General features: G+C 36.7%; 1 protein-coding gene across 1 annotated transcript in view; it reads right to left on the reverse strand.

Moving 5' to 3' along the window:
• LOC134806741 (protein timeless-like) overlaps positions 1–25,361 on the reverse strand; it is a 33,862-nt gene extending 8,501 nt beyond the window's left edge. The window contains exons 1-13 of the mRNA XM_063780061.1: positions 25,262–25,361; positions 23,382–23,929; positions 19,403–19,556; positions 19,067–19,302; positions 18,683–18,960; positions 18,224–18,584; positions 17,941–18,132; positions 17,463–17,563; positions 13,354–13,552; positions 12,961–13,124; positions 4,193–4,659; positions 2,615–2,815; positions 2,217–2,397 (exon numbers count right to left, since the gene is read on the reverse strand). Of these exons, the coding sequence (XP_063636131.1) occupies positions 2,217–2,397; positions 2,615–2,815; positions 4,193–4,659; positions 12,961–13,124; positions 13,354–13,552; positions 17,463–17,563; positions 17,941–18,132; positions 18,224–18,584; positions 18,683–18,960; positions 19,067–19,302; positions 19,403–19,556; positions 23,382–23,929; positions 25,262–25,358 (3,179 nt within the window). The 5' untranslated portion in view covers positions 25,359–25,361. The remainder of the gene's footprint in view (positions 1–2,216; positions 2,398–2,614; positions 2,816–4,192; positions 4,660–12,960; positions 13,125–13,353; positions 13,553–17,462; positions 17,564–17,940; positions 18,133–18,223; positions 18,585–18,682; positions 18,961–19,066; positions 19,303–19,402; positions 19,557–23,381; positions 23,930–25,261) is intronic.
• Positions 25,362–27,211: the final 1,850 nt, after the last annotated feature.

Here is a 27,211-nt window from a genome sequence, read left to right on the forward strand (position 1 = left end):
TTGTGTTTTCATTCGTTAACGGGATAAAACATCTAAATAAAGGATAATAAGACAAATTTAATACAGTATATATTTATAAACTTATTTTAGTGTACAAACATAACCTTCTTTTACTTGCGTAGTTGGGTAAATTAGATGAAAGTGACAACCCTAATCCGTTTTTGGTGGTGGGCAATGTTGGTATAGCTGCCAAATTACCGGATTACTTTGCCCACCGCTAAAACTTTTGTGTATTTAGGCCTTATTAGTTTAAATCTCAATAGACATAATCTATGCTTCATATGTTATAACTGAAACCCGGAAATATTTGTCAAAGGGTTCTCAATTTTTTCTACTTGCATTCATTATTTATCAATTTTTTGCCCGCCGAAATATACCCTATATTAGACAACTCGCTCAAACTCAAAATTCCCAAGTCAAGTTATGCACAAGTTTGGCATATACTTTGTCAGAAATATAACCAATTTTCTACTAAAAACAGCAGGGTGGCCATAACTATTATCAATTTTTCTACATTAACGAATTTGTTTAAAATTGTCGTTTTGGGCAAAGTTTCCCTGGAGGCAAAGTTGGCGCTAATGACGTAACATATTATTGCAGGTGACTGTACATAAATGTTTCGGTGATTTTGAGATTATTTTCCAGGTTAGTTTACTAACAATCAAGTTATGCAGATACCGATTTCGTGAACGTATAAGTAGTAAGGTACCGCTATTGTTTAGCGATACCGATTATTTTTGAAGGTAAAACTATACCGGTTGAAATATAAAGATATTAAAATTACAGCAGGGACAATCATTTTTTATAGGTGTACCTAAACCATCATTGGCCGAGCGTTAGCAAAGGTCTCCGTTTCAGCTTGGGCAAAAATGCTTTTGTATGTTCTCCTTTGCAGATCACATTTCTCAACTGATTCTCGTGAAAATTTGTAAGCAGGTTCGATAGAACTATTCTGTTTCGCTTTATCCGCCAAAATGGAATTGCCACCCTGCTGAAACTTTATTTATTTAAATTCCTATTGAATGGATTTTGCACCTTATGAAAAACCGTATAGAGTAGTAAATAACATTTTACATCTGACTTAATGACATCTTGTTTTATTCGCTTTAATTGTACAAAACGCGTATCTTGACAAAGCAATAGTAGGTAGTAAAACAGTCAACAATCAAATGAATTAAATAGGTACGTCACGTGTGACATGAACAGACAAGGAAAGCAAGATTAAATGCATTGTTTCTCTTTCATCTTTAAATGGAATGCTTTTACCCTCAAAGGAGGCTAGTGGTCAATACTAAACTAAAAGTCCAATCTTAAAAAAACATGGTGGGTCACTGACCTGTCCCAGTAAAGTGAGGTAGTGTGCGTGAAGTGCGCTTGTGTGTGAAATGGGGTAAATTGACAGAATCTGATATTTTACCCACCGCTACCGTCGCCTTAAGAGCCAACGGGAGTGGTCATTTCTCCATACAAACGTACTCCTCGTTTTCCTCCGTGGTTTTTGAAGCTAGAGCAATGATTTTTTCAACACAGATTAATATTGTCAATATCTGTGTCGGACCGTTTTGCTTTTTTTGATATTTTTGTTTTTTAAGGCGCTAGAGCCCTTCAAAAATGGCCAAAATGGCCTAATTGACTATGCCGCAATGAGAGGCGTGGCATTCAAAACTGATATCAATTAGCCAATAAAGCAAAACGGTCCGACACAGATAATTTCATAATCATTTAGATTTCCAAATTTGGTTACGATTGGTTAAGTTTTGGAGGAGGAAACAGAGGAGTACGAAACCTCGATTTTTGAGATTTTTACGCAGGAATTTTCGCCTTGTCCTTATCGCACTACTTTTAGGTGCCGCTTCCGTTAGCGAGACGGGTATATTTACCTAAAATATTTAAAACTCAGCTCCTGTTTCGTCTTAAATAAGCAGAATAAGTAAGTTAATTCCATCATAATTATTGTCATTTATATGCAATCTAAATCTAACTCTTATTTCCTTGCTGACTTTAAAGATACTTAATAATTTGGGACATTATATTTAATGCAATTTTTCAAAAATATTTACAATTATCTTGAGCTTCGTAAGAGCCCTCTGATAATTGCATCCAATTTGTGTCACATTGCGGCATCTGATCGATCGATCGGTCTGTGGAGGCCTTTACACAATAGCTAGCAAATACGAGTGCAGTAAAGTGATGATAAGAATACTAGAGTCTCTTACCTAGGCGTAAAATTCATAATAGCAGCGAGGTGTTTCTGTTTGTGGATCTGATAGAAGTTGTCTGGTGCGGTGATCGTCGATGTGACGTCGTTGGTGGGCGTCGACAGCGGCGAGTTGCACCGCTGCTTAGCGTTCTTAGATCCGCTACTAGTTATATCGGTGATGGAGAATTTTAGTTTTGCTTGAAACAAGTACAAAATATCTAATTAGCGTAAAAAAACAATTGAGAAAACTATCGTTAATATTCGAATATACGTTTGGGGGATAATTGACCGAGCGTTAGCGAAGGTTTCGTTTCAGCTTGTAGGCAATTCCTGTAAATGTCTAAAAGTAAAATCTCTAAAATTTTTATTGGGGATGTAGGTCAACCTCAAGTGTAACAATACAAGTAAACTTACTTGCGTCAATAACAGCGACTTTGCCAGCTATTTCGTACAAGATATCAGCTGTCCAGACGTGCGGTATCCTAATGAATACTTTGCCGGTGTCAACCGGCATTTGAAACCCCAATTTATGTAGCAGTTGCAAAAACTTTAAATCCTTGCACATGGTAGCTTTTTCACAATTCCATGGTACCAGCGGCACAGACTGATTAAGAACTGAAATGGATATATAAGAATGATCATGGACATTGAACTAGTAGGTAATAGAACATTAAAGAATGTAACATCGAGTGATAGGTATAAAAAAGTAAGTCATAATTATGTACATATGTAGGGTAAATAGTCAATTACTTATTGACGAAATTTAAGTAATAAGTACTTATAATTTCGCTTATTTGTATACATAATAAATATAATAATAGACCGCCGGCCAGGAGCAAATATCGTCAGTCATCGCCTCCCGCTTGATACTTCGTCAGATGATAGTTTAGATGCTATTATAAATAAAAAAATAGTCAGCCGGTTGTATCGCGGTGGAAAGACCGTCAGTTGATCACATTAATATGTAAAAAAAAAATGGTTGTCTGTAAAGTCGGTTTACGGATGATAATTTTGCGTGATAACGTTATAAGAAAACATTGATGAAAAATTGCATACTTTGGCCGTAACGTTACCATGGAGATCTGTCCACAACGTTGCCATGGAGATCCGTCCACAACGTGACACTTTTTCGTGCATGCTACCGGTGTTCGTCGATTTCTAAGACGTTAACACGTCAAAAAAATTTAATTCAGTCATCGCTTCCCGTTTGATACTTTGTCAGATGATAGTTTAGTTGTTATTATAAAAAAAAAATCGTCAGCCGGTTGTATAGCGGTGGAAAGACCGTCAGCTACTTGCATAAACATGTAAAAAATACGCGCCTGCCATTTATGCCCGCAAATCCGTAAGGCATATATTAAAACACCTGATGAAATGCTACATGCAAAGTTTCATAATTTAGCTATTACTAAATAAAAAGGTAAAAGGTAAAGGTATTTATAATAACGACCGACGACCGGTCTGGCCTAGTGGGTAGTGACCCTGTCTATGAAGCCGATGGTCCCGGGTTCGAATCCTGGTAAGGGCATTTATTTGTATGATGATAAAGATATTTGTTCCTGAGTCATGGTTGTTTTCTATGTATTTAAGTATTTATATATTATATATATCGTTGTCTGAGTACCCACAACACAAGCCTTCTTGAGCTTACCGTGGGGCTTAGTCAATTTGTGTAAGAAATGTCCTATAATATTTATTTATTTATTTTATTTATTTAATATCATCTAAACTATCATATGACAAAGTATAAACGGGAGGCGATGACTAAATATTTTTTTATTTTTTTACGTGTTTCGGTGGCTGCCATTCCTCAACCCACCAATGGAGCGGCAGCTGACGTCCACGAGGGTTCATAATACATAGCCGTTAACCACTAGGTATACGGGTTATCGCCTGGGAGGCGATTGGTCATGGAAATCTGTTCGTGGCTCGCGGTCTATAATGTAAAAGCCCCTTAGGATAGAACTAAAAAAACGAGTGACAAATACTTACGTAGAGCGTGATAGGACACAGGAGACATCACTGGCGAATTGTACCCTTGATTAAACAACTTGAACTGGTCGATACCCGTGTGACCCGCGGTCGTGCCGCATTCGCTACGGTACTTCTTCTCAATTTGCAATTTTGCGTAACAAGTTTCAAGTAAAACTTGTTGAACCCAGTCCAAACATTTCGTTTTCCCGTCTTGTCGCAGTTGCTCACAAAGCTTTCCAATCTCGACATACCTTATTTCTTTATTCATTTTAGCGCCCCTATCGGCCTTAACTTCAGACTTAGACAGTTTTTCGTATTCCTCTTTGTTTATTATATTTCGCTTGTATAATTCTCTGATCACAGAATATCTAGACTTAACTGTGCCGTGTTCTTTAAGGCATCTTAATATTTTGCCGATGACATCTGGATGATTGTTGCATTGCAGATAATACCAATTTAAAGCGGACTGTTCATGTTCAGACCACCTGCAGAATAAAATCATATTAAAAATTTTACTTTAATAAAAAAAAGATAAGAAAACAGTAATGGTAAAAGGAGGTGAATCGTCTGTTTCAGTTAGTTAGATAACATAACATAATCTATTATAAGAAAATATCTGGAAGACAGAGCTTTGCTCAGAAAACATATAAAAATTCAATAATACGCGTTTTCCCAGAGGTGAGACCTAGCTAGATCGATTTTTCGCCCCCGAAAATCCTCATGTAGCAAATTTCATCGAAATCGTTAGAGCCGTTTCCGAGATCCCGATATCATCATCATATATATAAAATTGAAAAACCAGAACGGGATAAAAAACGAGGGAAGAAGCGAGATGGCGCTTTACAAATTTCTAAAAAAGTTTTTGACACGTTTCTCAAATACGACGCACGTATGATAAGAAAAAACTGTTCCAATCTATTATCTAAATATGGGAATAGAACTAGAGCATAAAAACTATTGCTTTCGATGCGTATTTAATTAACAATAAGCAAAAGAAATTTTCATATCAATCTTTATTTTACGACGATCGACCATTTCTCGGCAACTCTCGGTTGATTTCGTTTCGGTTGTGTTGCACACTAGACCAAATTATTCGTAAGTTAAAGTAACCTAAATTATGTTTGTCATGTTGGTATACAGTTATTTCGGCGTTTTTTTACACGAAGTAAAATAAAAAGTGCTGTCAACCTCAACCACAGCACACTCTTTATTATACTGTGACCTCAGTCTATAGCCCATACGAGTGACTTAAAATGCCTGCTTATGCCATATATGACTTATCAATTCATATTATCATATTATTAATAATTTGTACTTTGTTGTTTTAAATTTCTTTTTGAGTAAGTTGATAGTAAGTTATAATGTAGGTAGATAAAGTGCATGCTCAGATATTTTTGAGCAACCTGATGAAAATAAGCAAATGTACAGTCAGCAGTCAGCCAAATATCGTAATATAACATTGTTGCCATAGAAATAAGGAGCTGTTCCGGAATAGTGGCGAAATACTGAGAGACCAAAGCAGCTAAGCTTCATGTGGCTCGGACACTTCTTTAGAGAGAATGGGAGAGGATCGTGCCGTGAAGAGAGCGTACTTGGGACAACAAAATGGGAGACGCCCGAGTGGACGTCCTAGGTACCGCTGAAACGACGTAGTTGCTCTAGACCTGCTCAACATCGGCCATGGCGACTGGCGAGAGCTACCGCAAGACCGAGAAACATGGCGTGATCTGGTGTCGGAGGCCAGGACTCCCTTTGGGTCGTTGCGTCACCGTAGCCGTAGTAAGTAGTGTTAATATCCAGAAAGGGAAATGGGGACTCACTACGTTTGTATGAAAAGGCGATTTATGGGCGGTGGTCGTCCATATTCGTCTTAAGGCGGGAATTAATCTATTGAACATTTTTGCAACTAGGCTTATAAAAATAAATAATATTTTTATGTTGAAACAATAAATATACAACCTACGTCTCTTCTTCCTGCCCTTAATCCCAACTTCATTTGGGGTCGGGCCTTCTTGTGCGTTTGCGCCAGGCCGGTCTGTTCTGGGTTGTCAACAATGGGATATTCTGAGTTTTTAGGTCCCTTTCGACAGTGTACCACCAAGTGGCGGGCGGTCTGCCTCTGCCTCTTGATCGCTGCGTGCTAATGTTCAGCACTGTTTTTACGGAGTAGCTATCGTCTCGCCTCATGACGTGCCCGTACCATCTTAGTCGCCCCTCCTTGACCTTCTCGGCTATTGGTGCAACTTTGAAGGAACCTCTTACATATTCGTTACGTACTTTATCCAAGCGCGTCACGTCTCCTGCCCAACGGAGAATTTTCATCTCTGCTGTGTGTAGCTTTTGTTCGTGCTTCTTCAAAGTTGCCCAGCATTCGGAACCGTATGTCATGGTAGGTCTGACGGCCGCCTTATATACTTTTCCCTTAGTTTTTATTGGCACTTTTCTATCACACAGAACGCCGGACAGCGTTCTCCATTTAAGCCAAGCCGTATTAACTCGATGGTCCACATCTCGATCGATTTTTGAGTCATCTGTTAGCATAGAGCCGAGGTATTTAAAACGCGAAACCTTTGGGATTTTATTGCCGTCCACTACAAGATTGCAGCCAACCTCCTCAGTTCCTCCGAAGTCGCATTCCATAAACTCCGTTTTGGTGCGGCTCACTCATAGACCGTGTTTTTCGATTTCAGCTACCCAACCGTCTAAAACTTTTTGGAGCTCTGATGCGTTGTTCTCCACCAGCACTATGTCGTCTGCATACAATAAACTCCATGAGATCTCTTTTTGGATGTTTCTTGTGATGTAATCCATACACAGGTTAAATAATAATGGGCTCAGAGCTGATCCCTGATGAACTCCTACTTCGACTTTAAACGGGTGGGTTATACTAGCGGTGCTACGGATCTGGGTGGTGACATCCTGATACATGTTTCGGATCAAGTCAATGTAAACTTCAGGCACTTTCTGCGATCGGAGCGACTGCCATACCAGCTTTCTCGGTACCCTATCGAATGCCTTTTCGAGGTCTATGAAGACCATATACAGATTTTCCTTATTTATTTTATATTTGTCCATAAGTATTCTTAAAGTCTGTATAGCCTCTATGGTAGATCTTCCTGCAGTAAAGCCGAACTGGTTTTCTGTGGTTTTAGCAATCGCTGTTATCCGTGCTCCAATTACTCGTTCCCACAGCTTTAGGGTGTGCGATGTTAACTTTATACCCCTGTAGTTGTTACAATTAGCGACGTCGCCTTTATTTTTGTATATGGGACAAAGATAGCTCCTGCGCCAAGAGTGTGGTATTTGTCGCTGTATTAAAATCCTATTGAAGAGATCTGTGAGCCAGGGTAGTGAATCCTCTCCCAATATTTTCCAGATGTCAGCCGGCACGTTATCAGGTCCAACGGATTTGTGGTACTTCATTTGGCGTAACGCGAGTTTTATTTCTGTTGGTGATATACAGTCTATAGGTCCCTCAGAAGGTGGTAGCTCTGGTAGTGGCTCACTAGCATACTCTTCATTAAGGAGTGTTTCATAATATTGTTTCCATCTACGGTTTATTGATGCGTTTTCTGTCAGTAATCTACCTTGATCGTCTTTTATATATTTATTGCACTTGATATCCAGTGATGATTTGTGACGTTGTTTAGCAATTTTGAATATGGTAGTTTCATCCGGGGCGCTTTCCAATTTCTCATAGAACTTTTGGTTAGACATTGCTCTTGTTTGCGCGACTGCAGCTTTTGTTATGGTTTTCAACGTTTTGTAACCCTCTCGGTCTTCCTCTAGTCCAGATTTTTGCCATAGTTTAAACGCGTCGCGCTTAGCATTGATTAATTCTTTGATATCGCTATTCCACCATGTAGTGTCTTTTGCCATAGCAAGGCGGCCTTTAGATACCCCCAGTATCTTTCTTGCGTTTTCCTGGCAATACGTTTCGAAATCTGTCCACTTTTCGTGCGCCGGCTTTTCTTTGTCATCAATATCTTGGTTTAAATAGGTTTTTATGCGGTCGATGAAATGGTTACCCTTGGCACTGTGTATGTTCTTCCATTTTATTCGCTCCGTTTTGTCTACGTGGGTCCTAACCGGTTTCGGAAGTTGCATGACTGCTACTAATAGTCTGTGCTGCGCTGTTAGAGCTTCCCCTGGAATGACTTTGCAATCGCGGTACCATTTTAGCATCGATTTTGGGGAAATCATGTAATCAATTTGTGTTGCTGCCCTTCCGCTCTTATAAGTAATAAGATGTTCCTCCTTTTTCTTAAAACATGTGTTAATGATTTTATAGTTAAATTTAGTAGCAAAATTCAGAATATCTATTCCTTCTTGGTTCTGTTTTCCGTACCCGTACCCGCCATGTGCGTCCCGATGTGCATCACTTCTGGCTCCCACATGCCCATTTAAATCTCCTCCGATATGAATAGGCTCTTCCACTGGCACATTGAGCACAATCTCGTCAAACTCTTCCCAGAAGGCCTCCTTTTCCTTAGATGTGCATCCGGTCTGTGGAGCATATGCCGAGACTACATTTAGGGCCGGCTGATTATCCATCGCTAATTTTACTGCAATAAGGCGATCGCTTTTTCGCTCTACACTGATTATTCTTTGCTTGAGGTTTTTATCGAGCGCTATTGCCACTCCGTTGCGTTTTGTTTCAGTTCCATGGTAAATAAGTTGATATCCATGTCCAATGTCGCGGGACTTGGAACCCTGCCACTTTGTTTCCTGAATGCAACATATGTTTATGTCTCTGTCATACCACGCCACACCGCACACACACATGCCACGCCGTTTTGTCGCATAAATAGTGTTTAGTTTTTAAGTTTATAATATATATATATATGTATGTTAGTCTGTAAGGTATTTGTAATATGGGCCTTGTTGCCTGATTTAAATTTTAAATAAATAAATAAATAAATAAAGTATTCGACTTAGTTCTGCACTACGTCCGGTCATAGAACCTAGGTTCCATGTCCCTAGCCTTAAACGAGTGCAGTTCTTGGTAGTGTCAGGCGAACATTTGTTCTTGTCATATCCGTCGCTTCGGGCGGACGCCCTAGTATGTTTACATTTTATGTTCGCATTCGTTGCATTCACGTCGCTTGCGGGGGACGCCCTAGCCTCTATCGTTTTCCCTTTTGTTGTCTTTATCATTGCACAAGAAGAAATTTTTGGTTATAAGTTTTACGGCCGGTTACCACCTGACGCCAAGACCATCGCCTTCACAAAGCGTGGGAGCCGCCGTTCGCTCAGTTTGAGTTCATCCGCCGCCATCCCTTCTGTAAGCCAGGCCAAGCCCACAGCACTATCATGACCTTCTCTTCAAATATTTCGAAGCAGCTCGTGACAGGGGTTTGATACGGAGTGTCCTTCTCCGGCCTGTTGGTCCGCGGGAGGTATTTTATTTCCCTCCTGCCCGGCATATCTACCGAGCGTTCCCCTATCCGCCACCTGGGGACGCGTTCTCTAGGGGTGAGGCTCCCCCGAGAACTTACACACTAACACTTAACATACAACCTACGTAGTTGAAAAAATACAATATTGCCTTTTATCAAATCACATAATTTTTGAGAAATTTGCGAAATCAGTTATCCAAATAACGGCTACAAATAAGAAATCCCTATCATAGTTATAATTGTTATAATCCCTGGCAGGGTTGAATACATAATAATGTCGGTATTGTGTTGTCGGTAATGTTTGACGACCGGTCTGGTCTAGTGGATAGTGACCCTGTCTGCTAAGCCGATGGTCCTGGGTTCGAATCCCAGTAAGGGCATTTATTTGTGTGATGAACACTAATATTTGTTCCTGAGTCATGGTTGTTTTCTATGTATATAAGTATGTATTTATCTATACAAGTATGTATATCGTCGCCTAGTACCCATAGTACAAGCTTTGCTTAGTTTGGGGCTAGGTTTGATCTGTGTAAGATGTCCCCTAATATTTATTTATTTATTTATTTATTTATTTAACTAAACATAAGACAAACTCTTTATTTCATTTACGCGAGCGGAGCTGCGGGCCCGTCTAGTATAATATATAGAGGATTGCTTGTTTAAATAAAGTAGGTTAAATGGGAACCCTAGTACTATGAATTTAATTTAATGATCAGTCTATTATGCTGTAATTATAACACATGCGGCACATGCCACTAATACCTACCTAGTACTAACAGGCTCAGTAGTAGGGATTGCAATCCGGTCCGGCGGATCCGGTAATCCGGCCGGATCCGGCACATTTTAGGAGCTACCGGATCCGGTTGAAATCACCGGATCTGGACCGGATCCGGGAAAATAGAAAATAAGACCACACGCAGCACCCACTGCGCGTTTTAGGTGAGATAAAGGCGACGGATAGAAGAAAGAAGTTAAACAGAATAAAGAACGAATGAAAAATTCCAAATTTAGTAAAATAAGATGATATTTAATATGACTATGATTGAGAACAGAAGAGGATTTCCTCTTCTTTCATGTTGGTGACACGAATCGGCACGATACGACGATTACTTAAATAATTAGAAGTAAAAATTAAAGGATGGAGATGCCATGGAAGGCATTTATAACGACCGGTCTGGCCTAGTGAGTACTTAGTGACCATTCATTCAGTGACCCTGCCTATGAAGCCGATGGTCCTGGGTTTGAATACCGGTAAGGGCATTTATTTGTGTGATGAACACAGATATTTGTTCCTGAGTTATGGGTGTTTTGTACGTATATAAGCATGTATTTATCAATATACTATACGTATATATATCGTCGCCTAGTAGTACTACCTAGAGCTAGCTAGTACCCATATTACAAGCTTTGCTTGGTTTGGGGCTACGAGTAGGTCGATCTGTATAAAATTGTCCTCAAATATTTATTCATGAATTATTTATTTATTTGTGATTTAGGCTATAAAACTATTTTCACCACACCAGCTCGGAAAGGCTTACTTTGCACTTCAAAAACTGATAGCAAAGTTGCATCTTATTCACATGTGAGGCAAAGTAATGAAATGCAAATTTTGAGTTGTTTTCTTATGTTTGCTGGTAGAATTGACGATTTTGGATGATAAATATTAAATAACATTCATTTGGATTAGATTTGGTTTGATTTTGTTTGATATTTTACATTTAATATTTGCTTCGGGTTGGTGTGGTGAAAAATTTTGTGTTTCACTAGGGGGCAAATTTTGTTTAACCCTCGTGCTTTGAAACCCTCGCAACGCTCAAGATTCCATTTTTCGAACCACTCGCTACGCTCGTGGTTCAATTTTGGAATCTTTCGCTTGCTCGGGTATCAATATTAGCACGAGTGGTTAAACAACAACTTTGCCCCCTTGTAAAACAAATAACTATTTCACGGATAAAAAATTAAAGCAAGATAATATTGGAGCGCATTTCATACAATTTTGGTTAAAAGTAAAATATCTTGTTACTAGAATGGATGTCAGCGTTACAAATAATTCCATCAAAGAACAGTTACGAAAACTTGTCCTTTCAAGGAGTTCCATTTCCCATCCCATAATTATCCCATCAAATCAAATTTATATTTTTATTGTAAACGTATGTAACGTAACGTATTTTATTGTAAATTAATAAATGACTTAGATTTCAAATTTTATTTTTAAATTGATATTGACTATGTGACACTTTTTAATACATACTTAGTTTTATTTTATTGTTAAAAAGTTATTTCTTATTAACTTCAAATTGTTGTTTTATGAATACATTTGTAAAAATACCCTTTGTTTCTCATATAACGCATAAAACTTGAAAAATATGTCATTTAATTAACTTTAATATCCTTATACCTAACCGGGTCCGGTCCGGCCGGATCCGGCCGGATTGAGGCCAAAATCCGGCCGGATCCGGCCGGATTGAAAATCAATCCGGTTTGCAATCCCTACTCAGTAGATGACCCATTGTAGGTATAGTCACTATACCTACATATGTAGGTAGAGTTAGCTTATAATGTAACTACCTCGAAAATGCGTACTTAATTGGTAAATTTCACACCGATTGACAAATCCCATAAAACCAAGTTTAATTGGTGATTGAATAATTTTTAGGGTTCCGTACCTCAAAAGGAAAAAACGGAACCCTTATAGGATCACTCGTGCGTCTGTCTGTCTGTCCGTCTATTACAGCCTATTTTCTCGGAAACTATACTGGACCAATTAAGTTGAAATTTAAAACATGGGGGCCACTTTTGGGGGGTAAATGAGAAAGTTAAAAAATAAGTCAGTCAAGCGTGTGTCGGACTTAATGTACGGAACCCTTGGAATAAAAATAAAAATAAAATAAAATATAATTTATTTCAGTCTTTTAGCCCATAAAACACTGAGATGAGACAAATCACACAATACATAATACAAGTACTTATACGACACAATAGCAAACTATATAGGTACAGAACAATATCAAATAATGAATATAAAATGTCAACAAATAAATTATACAGTAAGTATGTATAATCTAACTAGGTACGTCATTTCGCCCAGTTATGGGACACTGGTTGTCATTGCATGCACCAGTGTCCCATAAATGGATGGAATGCGAGTCCGACTCGCACTTGGCCGGTTTTTCAATGAATGACCCAGGAACCATCGTTCTCATCGTCGGATGACAAAAAAGTTTAAATCCATAATACTTACATAGAATTTTAGAATGAAAGGAGATAAAATAATTGTTGATTAAATTTCCTACTTGTTATTTCAAGATGTGAGAGTACCTAGGTATTTAAAAAAAAATATAAAATAAACTATAGAATCACACCTCGAATTTTAACGTTATGTGATACCTTGTTTTAGTTGACTGACTCGCACTGCTGTGTAGAGACCTTTTCTTCCCCCCTTTGGCCGCAGGCTGGGGATCTTTCTTTGTATCCATTCTAAAATTGACTATCGTTGACAGCGAATTCCTTGTGAATGTGTTTATCACGTATTGTATTAAATCAGACCAATCCTGTAAAATCAATCAAATTAATTAATAAATGTCAATAATATTAAGCTTTGTTCGTTTAACTTGAACATGCAGTTATTAAAACAGGTGTGCCTAATGCCTAAGGCTAGGTTCACACGGCGTTATACGGGAAAAAAATACGCCGTGTGAACCTAGCCCAAGTGTAAAAAATCGCTATGATAAAGCGATGGCTATTAAGTTTAGACGAAATCAATTAATATCTTTCACTTACGTCGCAAACTTCAAATTCAGACTGACAAATAGAAGTGAACGTCTTCAATATCTTGGGTAGATATAAACTGGTCAAACAGTCCAACTCCCCTCCCACGTGGTGCATGATCGTGAACACGCAGTCGTTCACGTACTCCCCGTTCACCGCGTAGTCTTCTAGCAATAGCGCGTATTGGTACATTATTTCAGGAGCCGCGAACCTGTGTCAAAACATTCAAAACTCCTTTGAGTGCGCGAATCAATCAAGACACTAAACACATAGCAATAGTGTTGGATAACGAAAGTTGATTGTTTAAACACTTTAAACTTATTTTCGCGATAGCACGTCGGTGTTGACTCGAGTTTCATAAAGGGACATGTTTCTCTTAAAAATTAGCTTTTTGTTTTGTTAATTATTAAGTAATTAACCGAAGCGAAGCGAGGTCTACGTTGACCGAAGCGAAGCGAAGGTCTACGTTTTGACTCGGGCGTTTTGCTTTTGTATGTCCGGATGTTCTCCTCTACAGGTCGCAATTCTTAACCGATTCTCGTGAAATTATGTAACCGAATTCTATGATTCGATATAAAAATTTTATCGAGCTGGTTTTTGAAAATTTTTCAAAATGGAAAAGTTGTGATAGCTCGCGCTTAAACAAATAGTCGTATCGGTATCATAAGAGTGTATTCTTTTTGAGACATATGTTTACAGATTAAATGGCCAAAAATTCAGAAAATTTATTTCGTTGGTTTTGGAGGTATTAAGATATTTAGTTTGTATGTCCGGATGTTCTCCTCTACAGGTCGCAACTCTTAACCGATTCTCGTGAAATTTTGTAACCGAATTCTATGATTCGATAAAAAATTTCTGTCGAACCAGTTTATGGAATTTTTTCAAAATGGAAAAGTTGTGATAGCTCGCGCCTAAACAAATAGTCGTATCGGTATCATACGAGTGTTTTCTTTTTGAGATATGTTTACAGATTATATGGCCAAAAATTCAGAAAATTTATTTCACTGGTTTCGTAGGTATTGAGATATTTATTTTTAATTTGAGAATGAGTAGCTGAATTTCGTCAGCTTATCTAAGAACTATCATGGCGCATTTTGTAAACATTTGGTTTTTTTGTTGGCACGGAGGGTCTGGGTTCGATCCTCAGGAATTATATGCTGGTATACTTTTTGTACTTTTTTACACTTAAATTTCGTATTGTTTTTTTTTAATTTACTATATTTTTTATTTTGAATAAGTTGACAATTTCATATTGTTGATTGATCAAGCGCGGGCAAGTTTAATTTTTAGTTTTTTTTTAAATAAATAATTTAAATAAATAAAAATAAATAATACTCGACTACGGCAACGCAAAAGGAGGGTTATGATTTTGACCGGTATGTACTTGTGTATGTATGTATATATTATGTTCATTTGTTTCCTAATAACTTCTAAAGTACTCATTATAATTTGTCAAACGATGTGTCATTCAAATCGTCCGCTGGATATGACTATATAAGAACAAACACGGTCATAAAGCCGCGAACCAAAAAAAAATACAAATAAGTGATGATGACGTGTTGTATATCAATCGAAAGGGATTTTAATACACTTCAAATATATACATATTGTTAGCTTTTGCGCCCGGCTTTGCTTGCATGCCCCCATAAAACATTAATTTATCGGGTAATTCAAACTACGAATTTACAAGCGCCCTGGATTCTATCCGCGCATTACCAGACTACGGTGATACAAGAAAACTTAAGGATGACTCACGCTAGACCGAGCCGTGCCCGGGCCGTGGCGTCCGACACATCATTTTGGATTATGGCTGATCGGTGATCACGTGGTGCGTATCTTAGAAAACGAAGCGCCGGACGCTTCGGCCCGGCCCCGGCCCGGTCTATCGTGAGGCATCCTTTATGCAAAAAAAAATTTGTTTGGCCGCTATAATAGACTGTATGATACTGTCTGTTTTTTAATGATCTGGGGCCCGTTTCTCAAAATCTTGGAGTGTGGCCCATAATTCCCGAAAATTATTTTTTCTTCGAGGCAATTACACCGTTCCAAATTTTTCCCAGTGGAATTTCTTCGCTTTATTTTATTTTTGTGGATATTTTTTTCATACAATAAATTTTCCCTTTCTCAATTTATTCCCTTTTCTTTTAATCCCAGTAGTTAAAATAACCAGTAGGTTTTTTTTCACTAACTAAATATTCTCTATCTCCATATTTTGTCTTTTTTTAATGCTAGTGGTAAAAATAACCAGGTTTTTTTTTCAAATAGGTAGGTTAAGGTATTTTTTTTTGATGACCCTAAATACGAAAGTGCTCCCAGAGATAGGTCGGTTAGGGTTATTTTTTTTTTTGGTGACCCTAAAAACGAATCTGCTCCCAGAGATAGGTAGGTTAGGGTTTTTTTTTTGATGAAGTAAGGGTTATTGGCTGACAGCGTTTGGGGCAATTTTTTCACTTGTAGTTTTTTAGATTATGTTTTAATTTTAGTGTTTTTGATATTTGTTGTATGTGGATTGGACAGCGTTATCGATTAAAGCTCTTAGCCAGAATATTTCGTAACCTTTCGCAAGAATCACTTTTTTTAGATAAAAATCGCATTAAAATCCGTTCAGGTTCAATTTCAATGAAAACGGAAATTAAATATTACGATTATGCAAAAAAAAATTTGTTTGGCCGCTATAACAGACTGTATGATACTGTCTGTTTTTTAATGATCTGGGGCCCGTTTCTCAAAATCTTGGAGTGTGGCCCATAATTCCCGAAAATTATTTTTTCTTCGAGGCAATTACACCGTTCCAAATTTTTCCCAGTGGAATTTCTTCGCTTTATTTTATTTTTGTGGATATTTTTTTCATACAATAAATTTTCCCTTTCTCAATTTATTCCCTTTTCTTTTAATCCCAGTAGTTAAAATAACCAGTAGGTTTTTTTTCACTAACTAAATATTCTCTATCTCCATATTTTGTCTTTTTTTAATGCTAGTGGTAAAAATAACCAGGTTTTTTTTTTCAAATAGGTAGGTTAAGGTATTTTTTTTTTGATGACCCTAAATACGAAAGTGCTCCCAGAGATAGGTCGGTTACGGTTATTTTTTTTTTGGTGACCCTAAAAACGAATCTGCTCCCAGAGATAGGTAGGTTAGGGTATTTTTTTTTTGATGAAGTAAGGGTTATTGGCTGACAGCGTTTGGGGCAATTTTTTCACTTGTAGTTTTTTAGATTATGTTTTAATTTTAGTGTTTTTAATATTTGTTGTATGTGGATTGGACAGCGTTATCGATTAAAGCTCTTAGCCAGAATATTTCATAAACTTTCGCAAGAATCCCTTTTTTTTAGATAAAAATCGCATTAAAATCCGTTCAGGTTCAATTTCAATAAAAACAGAAATTAAATATTACGATTTACTCACTTCTCGCTTAATAGTTGTGACAAAATACGGGCCTATAGGTAGTTGCAAGTTGCAACCGCTGTGTGGCGCTGTCGTCGTGCCCAATAAGATATGCTCGCGAGGTCTACAGCTCCCAGAGCCACTAGTTATTAGACGGTAAGTATATATTATTATACAAACTTCTATGAAATTATGACGTTTTAATAACACTTGCACAGCCTGGGCTATTAAAATCGCTGCCAACTTAGCTTAGTCCAGCTTTAACGACCATTTTCAATTGTTATTAGGCTTTTTGAACGTAGCTATTTTGAGCACTAGACATATTGACTTTCAAAGTATTGTCCTTAGGCATTTTGTACAAAGGAATATTGATTTTCAAAAACGAGATCGTTCGATTAAAAGTCTTTAGGAATTTCGTAAATTAGACATTTTGACTTTCGATTTTCTGTCTTTAGGAATTGCGTACCTACTTAGGAAATTTGATTTTAGAAATTATGCTACATGATCAATATAATATAGGTATCACTACAAGTACATAATGTGTCTGATACCTATCGATATAATTAAGTGCCTACTGCACGAGATAGGGACTACGTGTACAGTCACCTGCAATAAAATATTACACTACGAAGGCCGCAAAAATATCTGACACGATCTTATTTGTAGAGCCTTAAGAGCGTGTCACATATTTTTGCGGCCTTCGAAGAGTAACATATTACTGCAGGTGACTGTACATACTGTCTAATGTGTTCTACGATGTCGGTAGAACCGGTGTAGTTTGGGTTTTTCATGGCGCCATCCAAAAACGTCAGCAGTATGTGGTTTGTTACAACGAGGTCCTGTAAAACATATAAAACAGAATTAAGGTGACAGTCCATTTCCAACGACAGCAGCACTACCATTAATTTTACTATGGAAATTGACAATAACGCCGACGCGTTTAGTACTAGTAGTGCAGCTGCGGTCAGAAATGGAATGTTACCCTTAAGAACATAAAATGCCGGAAATCATTAGGTTTTACATATTGTGTCCTTGTCCATTGTCAAACATCAGCCAAGAGCATGTCGGGCCATGCTCAGTGCTGGGTTCCGTAGTCAAAATAAATAATTAAAAAATGCACAATAAAAAATGTTATAAATTTGTACGGAACTGTCGGTGGGTGGAAAATTGGTTTAAAGCAGAAATATTATTCACATAAAAATCACTTAATGTTTACCTGTAAATACTGCTTGGAGTTGTATTTCGGATTATTGTGACGTAACAGAAGCAATAAAAGTGACCTCAATTCATCGGTTTCACACATTTTGTTTTGTAATGTTATAAGGGCATCTTTATCACCGGTACTAATATGCGGAAACTTTTTGTACATTTCAATAGCTTGTACCAACTCTCTGATGGCTGTAACAACCTGAAAAGCCAAGGTTATTCAAAGGTTTATCATACAAGAAGACTACTATAAAAGCAGTATTATATTATATACAATACATCTTAACACTTACCAGATGAAGACGCCGGCTACTTAGCTTCAAGTCATTTCTGTCTAGCTTAACATCCAGTTCAAATTGTTCACATAAATTGACACCCTCAGCGGTCAAATACGATACTATATCAAATGATAATACACCGGAAATTGCTTCTAAGTCCACCTCGATTTGGATAGCAAACTTCAGAAAATAAGTCACTAACCAGAAAAAATGGGACGTCTCGATTTCTAACAATACGTTTGTGAGGATTTGACTATGTAGTGTTTGTACCAAAGAGTTGTAACCTTTGAGTAAAAAGTCAACAGTAAATTCTTTAAGTACATAGGATAAGTCATCATCTGTTGGAGCCTTATGAGTGAGCCCTTGTACGTTTATGCTGAAATAACGAATTTGATTTTCACTGAAATGCAATGAATTAAGAATTTATTTTATTATTTAATGTACCAAAATAGAAAAATGCAATAATTTACTTACATGTTCGCTTTACTCCTTTTAGTTATCTTTTTACGCTTTCTCTCTTCTAATGTTGTTACATTAGAAGTCCGGGCCTTGGTGTTCACTCTTTGTTTAGGATTGTGAGGTTTTTGATGAACTGGTTTTTTTAAAGATATCTCGTCATCGTTGCTTGAAGTAGAAATTGACCCTTGATTTTCGATTTCATGTAATTTCCCTTTTCCCTTCTTCTCAGCTTTTGTTGGTTGTTGATTATTACTTGTTTCGGCTGGTGCATATTCTGACACCACTTTTTCTTCCTGTAATATTTAAGTTAGGTATATCACCAATCATGATTTCATTTATAAATAGGTAATAAACACCTAATTTCAATAATAAAAAAATAAAAATAAGAACGTATCATACATTAACAGATTTCATATTTTCATCGCCAGTCGATGCGTCTCGAATGTCTTGATCCCTCATGTGAATGTCATTGTCATTAGGTAACGGATGTTGAAACTGTTGATTCTGATCTTTCATTGTATTGTTTTCGGAAATTCCCCACCCGTTGGTCTCCGAATTTGGTCCATCGTTACTTTTTTCGAAACCAACCGGATCTGACGAATCTGATGTCAGCATAGGTGACGAATCTTCACTGCCTAAAACACGTGATATGTTTTTAATGTTCGTACCTTATATTTAATATATTATGTCTCATAAAAGGTCTATATAATTTGACTATAGGTATTTATTAAGTACCTCTATCCAGTGGGGAAGTGTTACTTTCATTGTCTTCTGAACTTTCAGAATTACAAGACTCCAGCCACATATTGAGAAGTTTGTGCAATGTAACAACACGCTGATTTTTATACATCAGTGCTACAAGTTGTACCATTGTCACTCCCCAATTAGTCTGGAATATAAAATAAGTACAAACCAGACACCTAATCTCATTCAACATCGCATTATTCCTTTATTCAATTAGGGTCTTAGGTTAGGGTTTTACAATGTGAGTATAAAAGTAAAATATAAAAACACTTACAAAACATTACAAAAATAAATAAACACATTATAAAAAACCTAACCTAGGGAGCCGCCGGCAGCAGGGCAGGGCCCAAGCTGCCGGTGGTCAGGGCCGCAGAGTGAGGAACCGACGTACTAAACGCGCAGTGTCCAAAATTACCGCCTTCTGCATCTGACCCTTGATCTCATTCAACATCGCATTATTATTATTAACATGTGATGCGATTATTTTTAAATCGAATTTAACCTTTCGTGAGTCATATCAACACTAAGCTAATAATAATACGGCTTGTATTTTCCGAAACGCGTCGCGCTAGTGACTGAAAAACACATGAGTTAAACTGTATTATACAGTGTGTAAGTCTAATACGGGCGATAAATTAAATCGGACATAGTATTCATTAGTGTAATCATGAAGTAAAAGGTTTTTTTTAAGTTGCAGTTCATTACGAGCCCATAATTAATTTTTTTTAAATTTCTCAGCAGCAATGTACTGTAAACATGGTTGCGGTACCGAAATGTCAAATGTTCATTAGCAATACAACAATAGCATTTACAAACTTACCTATCTGGAGGAACATTCACAATACATGTTAGCATTACACTGCGTTTAATGTTTTGTAGTTATTTTGGTAGATTAAAGTACTACTAGGCGTGTTAAAAGATATTAAATCTTATTTATTTATCATGTTTACCAACAAGAAACTGACTTCATTTTAATCAGTCACGATAACAGCACTTGACGTGATTATTTCTAATCTGAGCAATAGACAAGCACCTTTGATAGCACACCTTTTTTGAAAATTAATTTAATATCAGTATCTCATAAGTGATTATTGTGTATTCATTTCGTATTTAATTTGCCTGATTTTTTATACCAGGATGGCGGAAAATAAGCATACGGCCCGCCTAATAGTTGTACAGTTATTACCAAAATTATTACGAGAATTAACTAAACCGTCTAAACACCACCAAACTTGGTACATTGTGTGAAAACGTGGCAAACTCTTTGGTGGAATTGCAAGTTTCTTATTTTATTTCAACTCTGATTTGACAATGTCAGTCTTTCGATTCAAAAGTAATCGTATGTTATAAAAATGCCTCGTTTAACAACTTTTACTGCTCCTGAATTAATGGACATGATTTTAATTTACGGTGAAACACTACAAAATGGTCATCGAGCGCTAGCTGTGTACAGAGAGCGATTCCCTCATCGGGTTGTACCAAGAACCGCTCGAGTAATTGTAAACGCGATACAGCGAGCTCGCGAAGGATTGCCCGTAACTGGAAGGGTATGGAGGGAGCAGCTATTCACGATGAGCTTCCAGTTCCATTGCAAGACCGAATCCTTCGCCATTTTGCACTTAATCCTGAAAGTAGTACAAGGGATGCAGGAAGACGATTTAATACGAGTTGTTATTTTATGGAGTCAATCAAACGTCGTTGCGAAACCTGTTCTGAAATACAAGGAAGGCACATCGAGAATAGGTATTTGCGGCGAAACCGGCAAAACTAAACTCAGGTTTCTCAGAATTTGTATTGTTGTAAATTGTGTTTTTTAGTTGGTTTTCTTTAGAAGTATTTCAGCAACTTCAGTACATTTCAGTTGTAATTTCAATGGGTCGTTATTAAAATAAATGATTGCTTTAATAAGATTTTTTGATGTAATTTGATTTTAAACTAGGTAGTCATTTCGTCAGATAAAAAACATCATACTTATTTATTATTTACCCACTCATGACAGTTAATGACATTACATACGCAATAGGAGTTTTTGAAAGTAACTGTCAACGAGCGTTTAACGTGAGCGTGTTTGCATTACATTGCGGGCTGAATTATTTTGTATGGACAAAATTATTGTTGCAACTTTAAGTAAATGTTATCTAATTACCTTTACTTTGTCCTATACTAACCACCGTTAAGAGATTCGCCCGTATTAGACTTACACACTGTATATTAGCTTTGTGTTTTTTAAAATCGTTTATTTTTAAGAATTTAAAGCAACCAACAGGAAAAAAAATCACAGCTCTACTGAGACATAAGTATGTATATGTAGTTCATATTGTACATATTTTTTAAGAAAAAAAACCGACTTCTATGGGGGCCGGTGAAAGATTATTGTAGTTGGTGACTATGTAGAAAAGGAGGTAAAACCACCCACTTTTCTAGTATCATTTCGTTTCTGTAAGGCTCGCAGTTATAACCTAACCTAACCCATTTTTGTTCGGTTCTGTGAGGATCACTGTTAAACCCTAACCTAACCCAACGGTGCGTGCGGTGCGGTGTACGGGGGTTTGAGCGGGAGGGGCTGTTAAGTTTGGCATCATTATACTTTATACTGTTCATTTAATAGTGGGTAATCATAGTGGTTTATTTAGTTTAGGTATCATAGTGGGGGTTTCCGGGTCAAGGTCCGGGTCCAGGTCCAAGTTCAGGTTCAGGTCCGAGTTCAGGTCCGGATAAGAGCCCGGATCCAGGTCCAGGTCTGGGTCCAGGGCCAGCTCCGGGTCCGAGTCCAGGTCCGCTGGCGCCGGGTCCGGGTCCGAGCCGTGTGCGGGTCCGAATCCGGTTCCCAGTCCAAGTCAAAATCGAAATTCGAAATCACCAAACGTACGTACGATGCGTTGTTGAAGAGTTCTGTTCTGATCATCATCAGCAGTTCCACTTCATCAAATGCGACAGTTTTTAATGTAAATGCTTGATTTTCTGATGAAAATACAAAAATGCATATACGTATGCCATTAAGATTTGAGCAGATCCCTCGATTCCTCATGGATCCCATGTTCAGAACTTGAGCTTAACATAAATGTGGCTTAAAAACCTAACTTGCTTAACAAACATAACGAAGAGGACAAATCGCCAAACGCGAATTTTGCGTCGTTAAAGAGTTCCGTTCTGGTCATCATCAGCAGTTTCCATTTCCTCAAATGTCACTTTTTTTAATGTATATGCTTGATTTGTTGATAAAATCACAAAAATCACTATATGTATGCCTTTAAGATTTGAGGAGTTCCCTCGATTCCTCATGGATCCCATCATTAGAACTGGGTTTTGACAAAACAAAGGGGGGGGGGGGGGCACATACAATCACAAAAAAATTCAAATACGGTGCATTAATGACGGAGATATGGAGTAACAAACATAAACTTTTTTTAAAAAAACACGAATTGATAACCTCCTCCTTTGAGATTTGGAAATCGGTTAAAAATGTGAGAGCTCTTTAAGTGTTTAATGAATAATAATGAATAATAATAATTCAATTTTAATTAATAACTAATGACCCGCCCCGGCTTCGCACGGGTTACACAAAACTTTAACAAATTATACACCTAAACCTTCCTCAAGAACTCAAGAAGATGTAAACCGCATGAAAATCCGTTCAGTGGTTTTGAGTTTATCGCGAACATACATACACACAAATTGTTTTATAAGGTGTTTAGTTTCGTTTCAATTTAAACTACTTTTGACAATACTTAGCTCTTCAACTGTATTTTTAACTTTGTTTAACTGTTGCATTGCTAGAAATCAAAGCTTACGATCGGATATTGCTTTTTTGTCATTGGAAGCACCTACCATAAGCACGATTCGAATTCGATTTAAACTTTGTATTCTGGTACTGTAGTACCTACTGTTATTGCAATAAATCGAATCATACGATCAGCATTTTGCGAGATTCGAAAGCAGATGTTTAAACATTGGAGAGCTGATCACTTACCACTTCCGGTATAATCATAAGCTTAATCAGTACTTTATCAACGTTTTGGCTAAACATGTTCCAGAGAATCTGATTTTGCACGGCGTGACCGGATCCATTGTTGCCTGAAATAGGACTTTCAAAGTCCTCTGGTATATGCAGTATGTTTCTTAATAACAAGAGACTGTTACTTATATTTGTACATCGTTCCAGTGACACTTTTTGTTGATCAGGACCCACATTTTTCTTTAAAAAGTCTACAACTACTTTTGTTGCTTGCGGACCAGTAAAAGCCGCTTTCGCGGCGGTCAGTAACTGGTTTAATTCAAATACTATATGCAAACCAAAATCTGATTGTGATGTTATTTCAACTGATAGCAAGCACTCTATGGGTATTGACAAATTGACTAGTATTCTCACTAGTAATTCTATAGTTTTATCTTCCTTGGCGTGTATCAAAAGAGGTATTATGGCGTTTTTTATGAATCGCCCGAAATTGATGCTCCTGCGGTATGTCCGTAGATACTTGTCTTCAGTTAAAATATTGTGTAAAATAGTTTCTAGGGCAGCTGAAACAATATTTTAATGTATTAATTCCTTGTTATCTTATTTCGGACCTAATATCGCACCCCTTTCTAATCAAACTCTGTTTATATTAGTTTACTAAGAATTACATTGACTACACGTATCTATTACAGTATGTTCCCCAATCACATTAAACAGTCACTTATTATTGTTTGAACAATTATTAATTTTATAGTATAGGTACAAATAACATACCTACAAATTCAAGGCGTTTGGGAATAATCGGAATAGCGACTGACGACTCCTGAACTTAAATCAAGTAACTTTCTCAAAGACACCGGTAGGTATTTTAATTAACTCTATTTCGGAGCGTGGAACCCCTACGAGCGTGTACACTTGCCTTAGGGCCTGTTTACATATTGATTAGTGTTTAGTATGAATTCATACATTTGCTACTAAACTATCTACCTACTATCTCACTATCTCGGACGATCGATGTTCGAAATGACATTGATATGTCACAGTTTCCAATTGTTTGGCTGAGTTAAATATAATGTCCGTGTTACAACAACGCAACATTTAATTACTTTTTATAGAAAATAGAAAAAAATATTAATATAATATTTAAGAAAATATTTTTTAATGAACTATTTCGTTTTCTTAAACGTAGGTAGTACTTATCCATACCCCCGAAGTTAACAGAATTCAATAAAAACACGATGTAACATATCTTTTATGTAAATAAATAATTCTGAATGTAAAAATACATTTAAAAAAATACTATCTTGTAACATAAACTAACTAATTGTATCATTATTGTATTTTTTTTAATTAATAAAGCTTAAAACAAAATGTAATAGACTAGCTAATCATTAAAACTAAACTAACTGTAAGTAGTTATTATAAAACGTAAAATAAATTTATAAAGTTCCTTTTTTAAGGTTCCGTACCTCAAAAGGAAAAAACGGAACCCTTATAGGATCACTCGTGCGTCTGTCTGTCTGTCCGTCTGTCACAGCCAATTTTCTCGGAAACTACTGGACCAAGTTGAAATTTGGTACACATATGTAAATTAGTGACCCAAAGATGGACATGTTTTTTTATAATTTTAAAATACATAGGTTCGAAGTTATTTAAGAAAATAGCCAAAAAATAACCATTCCCCCCCCCCCCCCCTTTATCTCCGAAACTACTGGGTCTAAAATTTTTAAAAAAATACACAAAATACTTCTTTACCTATAGATGACAGGAAAACCTATTAGAAATGTGCGGTCAAGCGTGAGTCTGACTTATGTACGGAGCCCTAGAAACGCGAGTGCGACTCGCACTTGGCCGGTTTTTATTTAATAATTAATCGACCAATGAATTAAACTCACCGTTACAGTTGTCATTTACGTGATATCCACCAGCGTGCATAAAGCCAAGATTGCTGAATACGCTATGGATCTGTGTACTCTTAAGAACCCACTCCATGTTTTATCTGCAACAAGAAAAATCTAGATGAGAGTCGAAAGAGTTCTAGAAAAACCTACTTATAGTAGGTTAGATAGTATTATCTATACGTGTCTAAATTGCGTAGATATTTTCTGCACGAACCTTGGTAGGTAACTTTAAAAATCTGTTAAAATGAGATGGGATGGGGTGTAGGTATGTATTCAGACGAATACAAACTACTATGTGGGGTTAGACAGGGGGGCTAACATCTCCTACCTACCTGTAAGATATGTATCAAACAAAAACAAACCAAATAAAAACCAAATGAACGTTATTTTATTAAATACCTATTTATCATTCAAAATCATAATTTAAAAGTCAATTCAACCAGCAAACATAAGAAAACAACTCAAAATTTGATTTGAATACTTTGCCTATCACTTGTGAATAAAAGGCAACTTTGCTATCGGTTTTTGAATAATCAAGAAAGCCTTTACCAGTTGGTGTGGTGAAATAGTTATTTGTTTTACAAGGGGGCAAAGTTGTTGTTTAACCGCTCGTTCTAAATATTGATACCCCAGCAAGCGAAAGAGTCCAAAATAAATGGAATCTTGAGCGTTGCGAGGGTTTCAAAGCACGAGGGTTAAACAAAATTTGCCCCCGACTGAAACACATCATTTTTCACCACACCAACCCGAAACTTGTATGTTCTTAAATATATTTTGGTGACCCCGATGTGATCACATTCGCAATATTTGTATGAAGTTTGCGCTAAGTTAAAATGAAGACTATCCTTCGGTGAATGTCCCAATTTATCCAATAACGATTACCAGATGTTGTGAGTTTAAGCCGGTGAGAGCACGGATGGCTATTGCTGGTACTTACCCATCAACTATCTATCAATCGCTATTAAATTATCGTAAGTAATGAATGGGTAATTCTACGAAGCGCGAGATTATATATTATTAAATGTAAAATATCAAACAAAATCAAACCAAATAAAATCCAAATGAATGTTATTAAATATTTATCATTCAAAATCATAATTTAAAAGTCAATTCAACCAGCAAACATAAGAAAACAACTCAAAATTTGATTTGATTACTTTTCCTATTAAATGTGAATAAAATGCAACTTTCTTATCAGTTTTTGAAGAGCAAAGTAAGCCTTTCCGAGCTGGTGTAGTGAAAAATAAATTATATGTATGGGATCCATAGTCGAAGTCAAATTACTCTAAGAGACATAAGACAAGACTACAAATAATCTTGGAGTGTAATCGACATTATTAATTAAATACATACCTACCTAATACCTACGTTAAGAGTAAGGAACATCTACTTATTTAAATATTAAAATTACGTAAATAAATACAACATAAGCAGAAGGAGCATAAAATAATTCAAAATAAATGAAAACAAATTTTTATATGTTTTCGTATGGAGTTGATTTTTCAACTCCAAAAAAATTATTACAAAAAAAGTTATGAGCGATTTAGTTCAAAAAACTTTGTGAAGCTCTCCTTAAAAGTCGTATTTTGTCCCTTACCCTAATAGAACCTAAGGTCTATAAGGAATATCTTTAAATAAGGTTCGTCACAATAACATATCATCATAAATATGCTTTGTATTTTCTAGAAAAAAAATGATTAATTGAGAATAAATTAAATATCAATAAGTGCCTATTACTTTTATTGTGTTTATAAAAACAACATTAAATGTAATAAAACCTATTAATATTTTAACTAAAGAAAAAACCAAATATTACTTACGCTTTACGCTAAACGCGACACAGAGGGAACAACCTTTGCTTCCTGCGGTCAACCGCGTACTAAATTTCTCCAAATTGCGAAAATACAGAAGTGAGAAACGGGGGGAAGCTACTCTTGGCCTTGA

This window comes from Cydia splendana, chromosome 3 (genome assembly GCF_910591565.1).
Source record: "Cydia splendana chromosome 3, ilCydSple1.2, whole genome shotgun sequence".
NCBI classification, from domain to species: Eukaryota; Metazoa; Arthropoda; class Insecta; order Lepidoptera; family Tortricidae; genus Cydia; species Cydia splendana.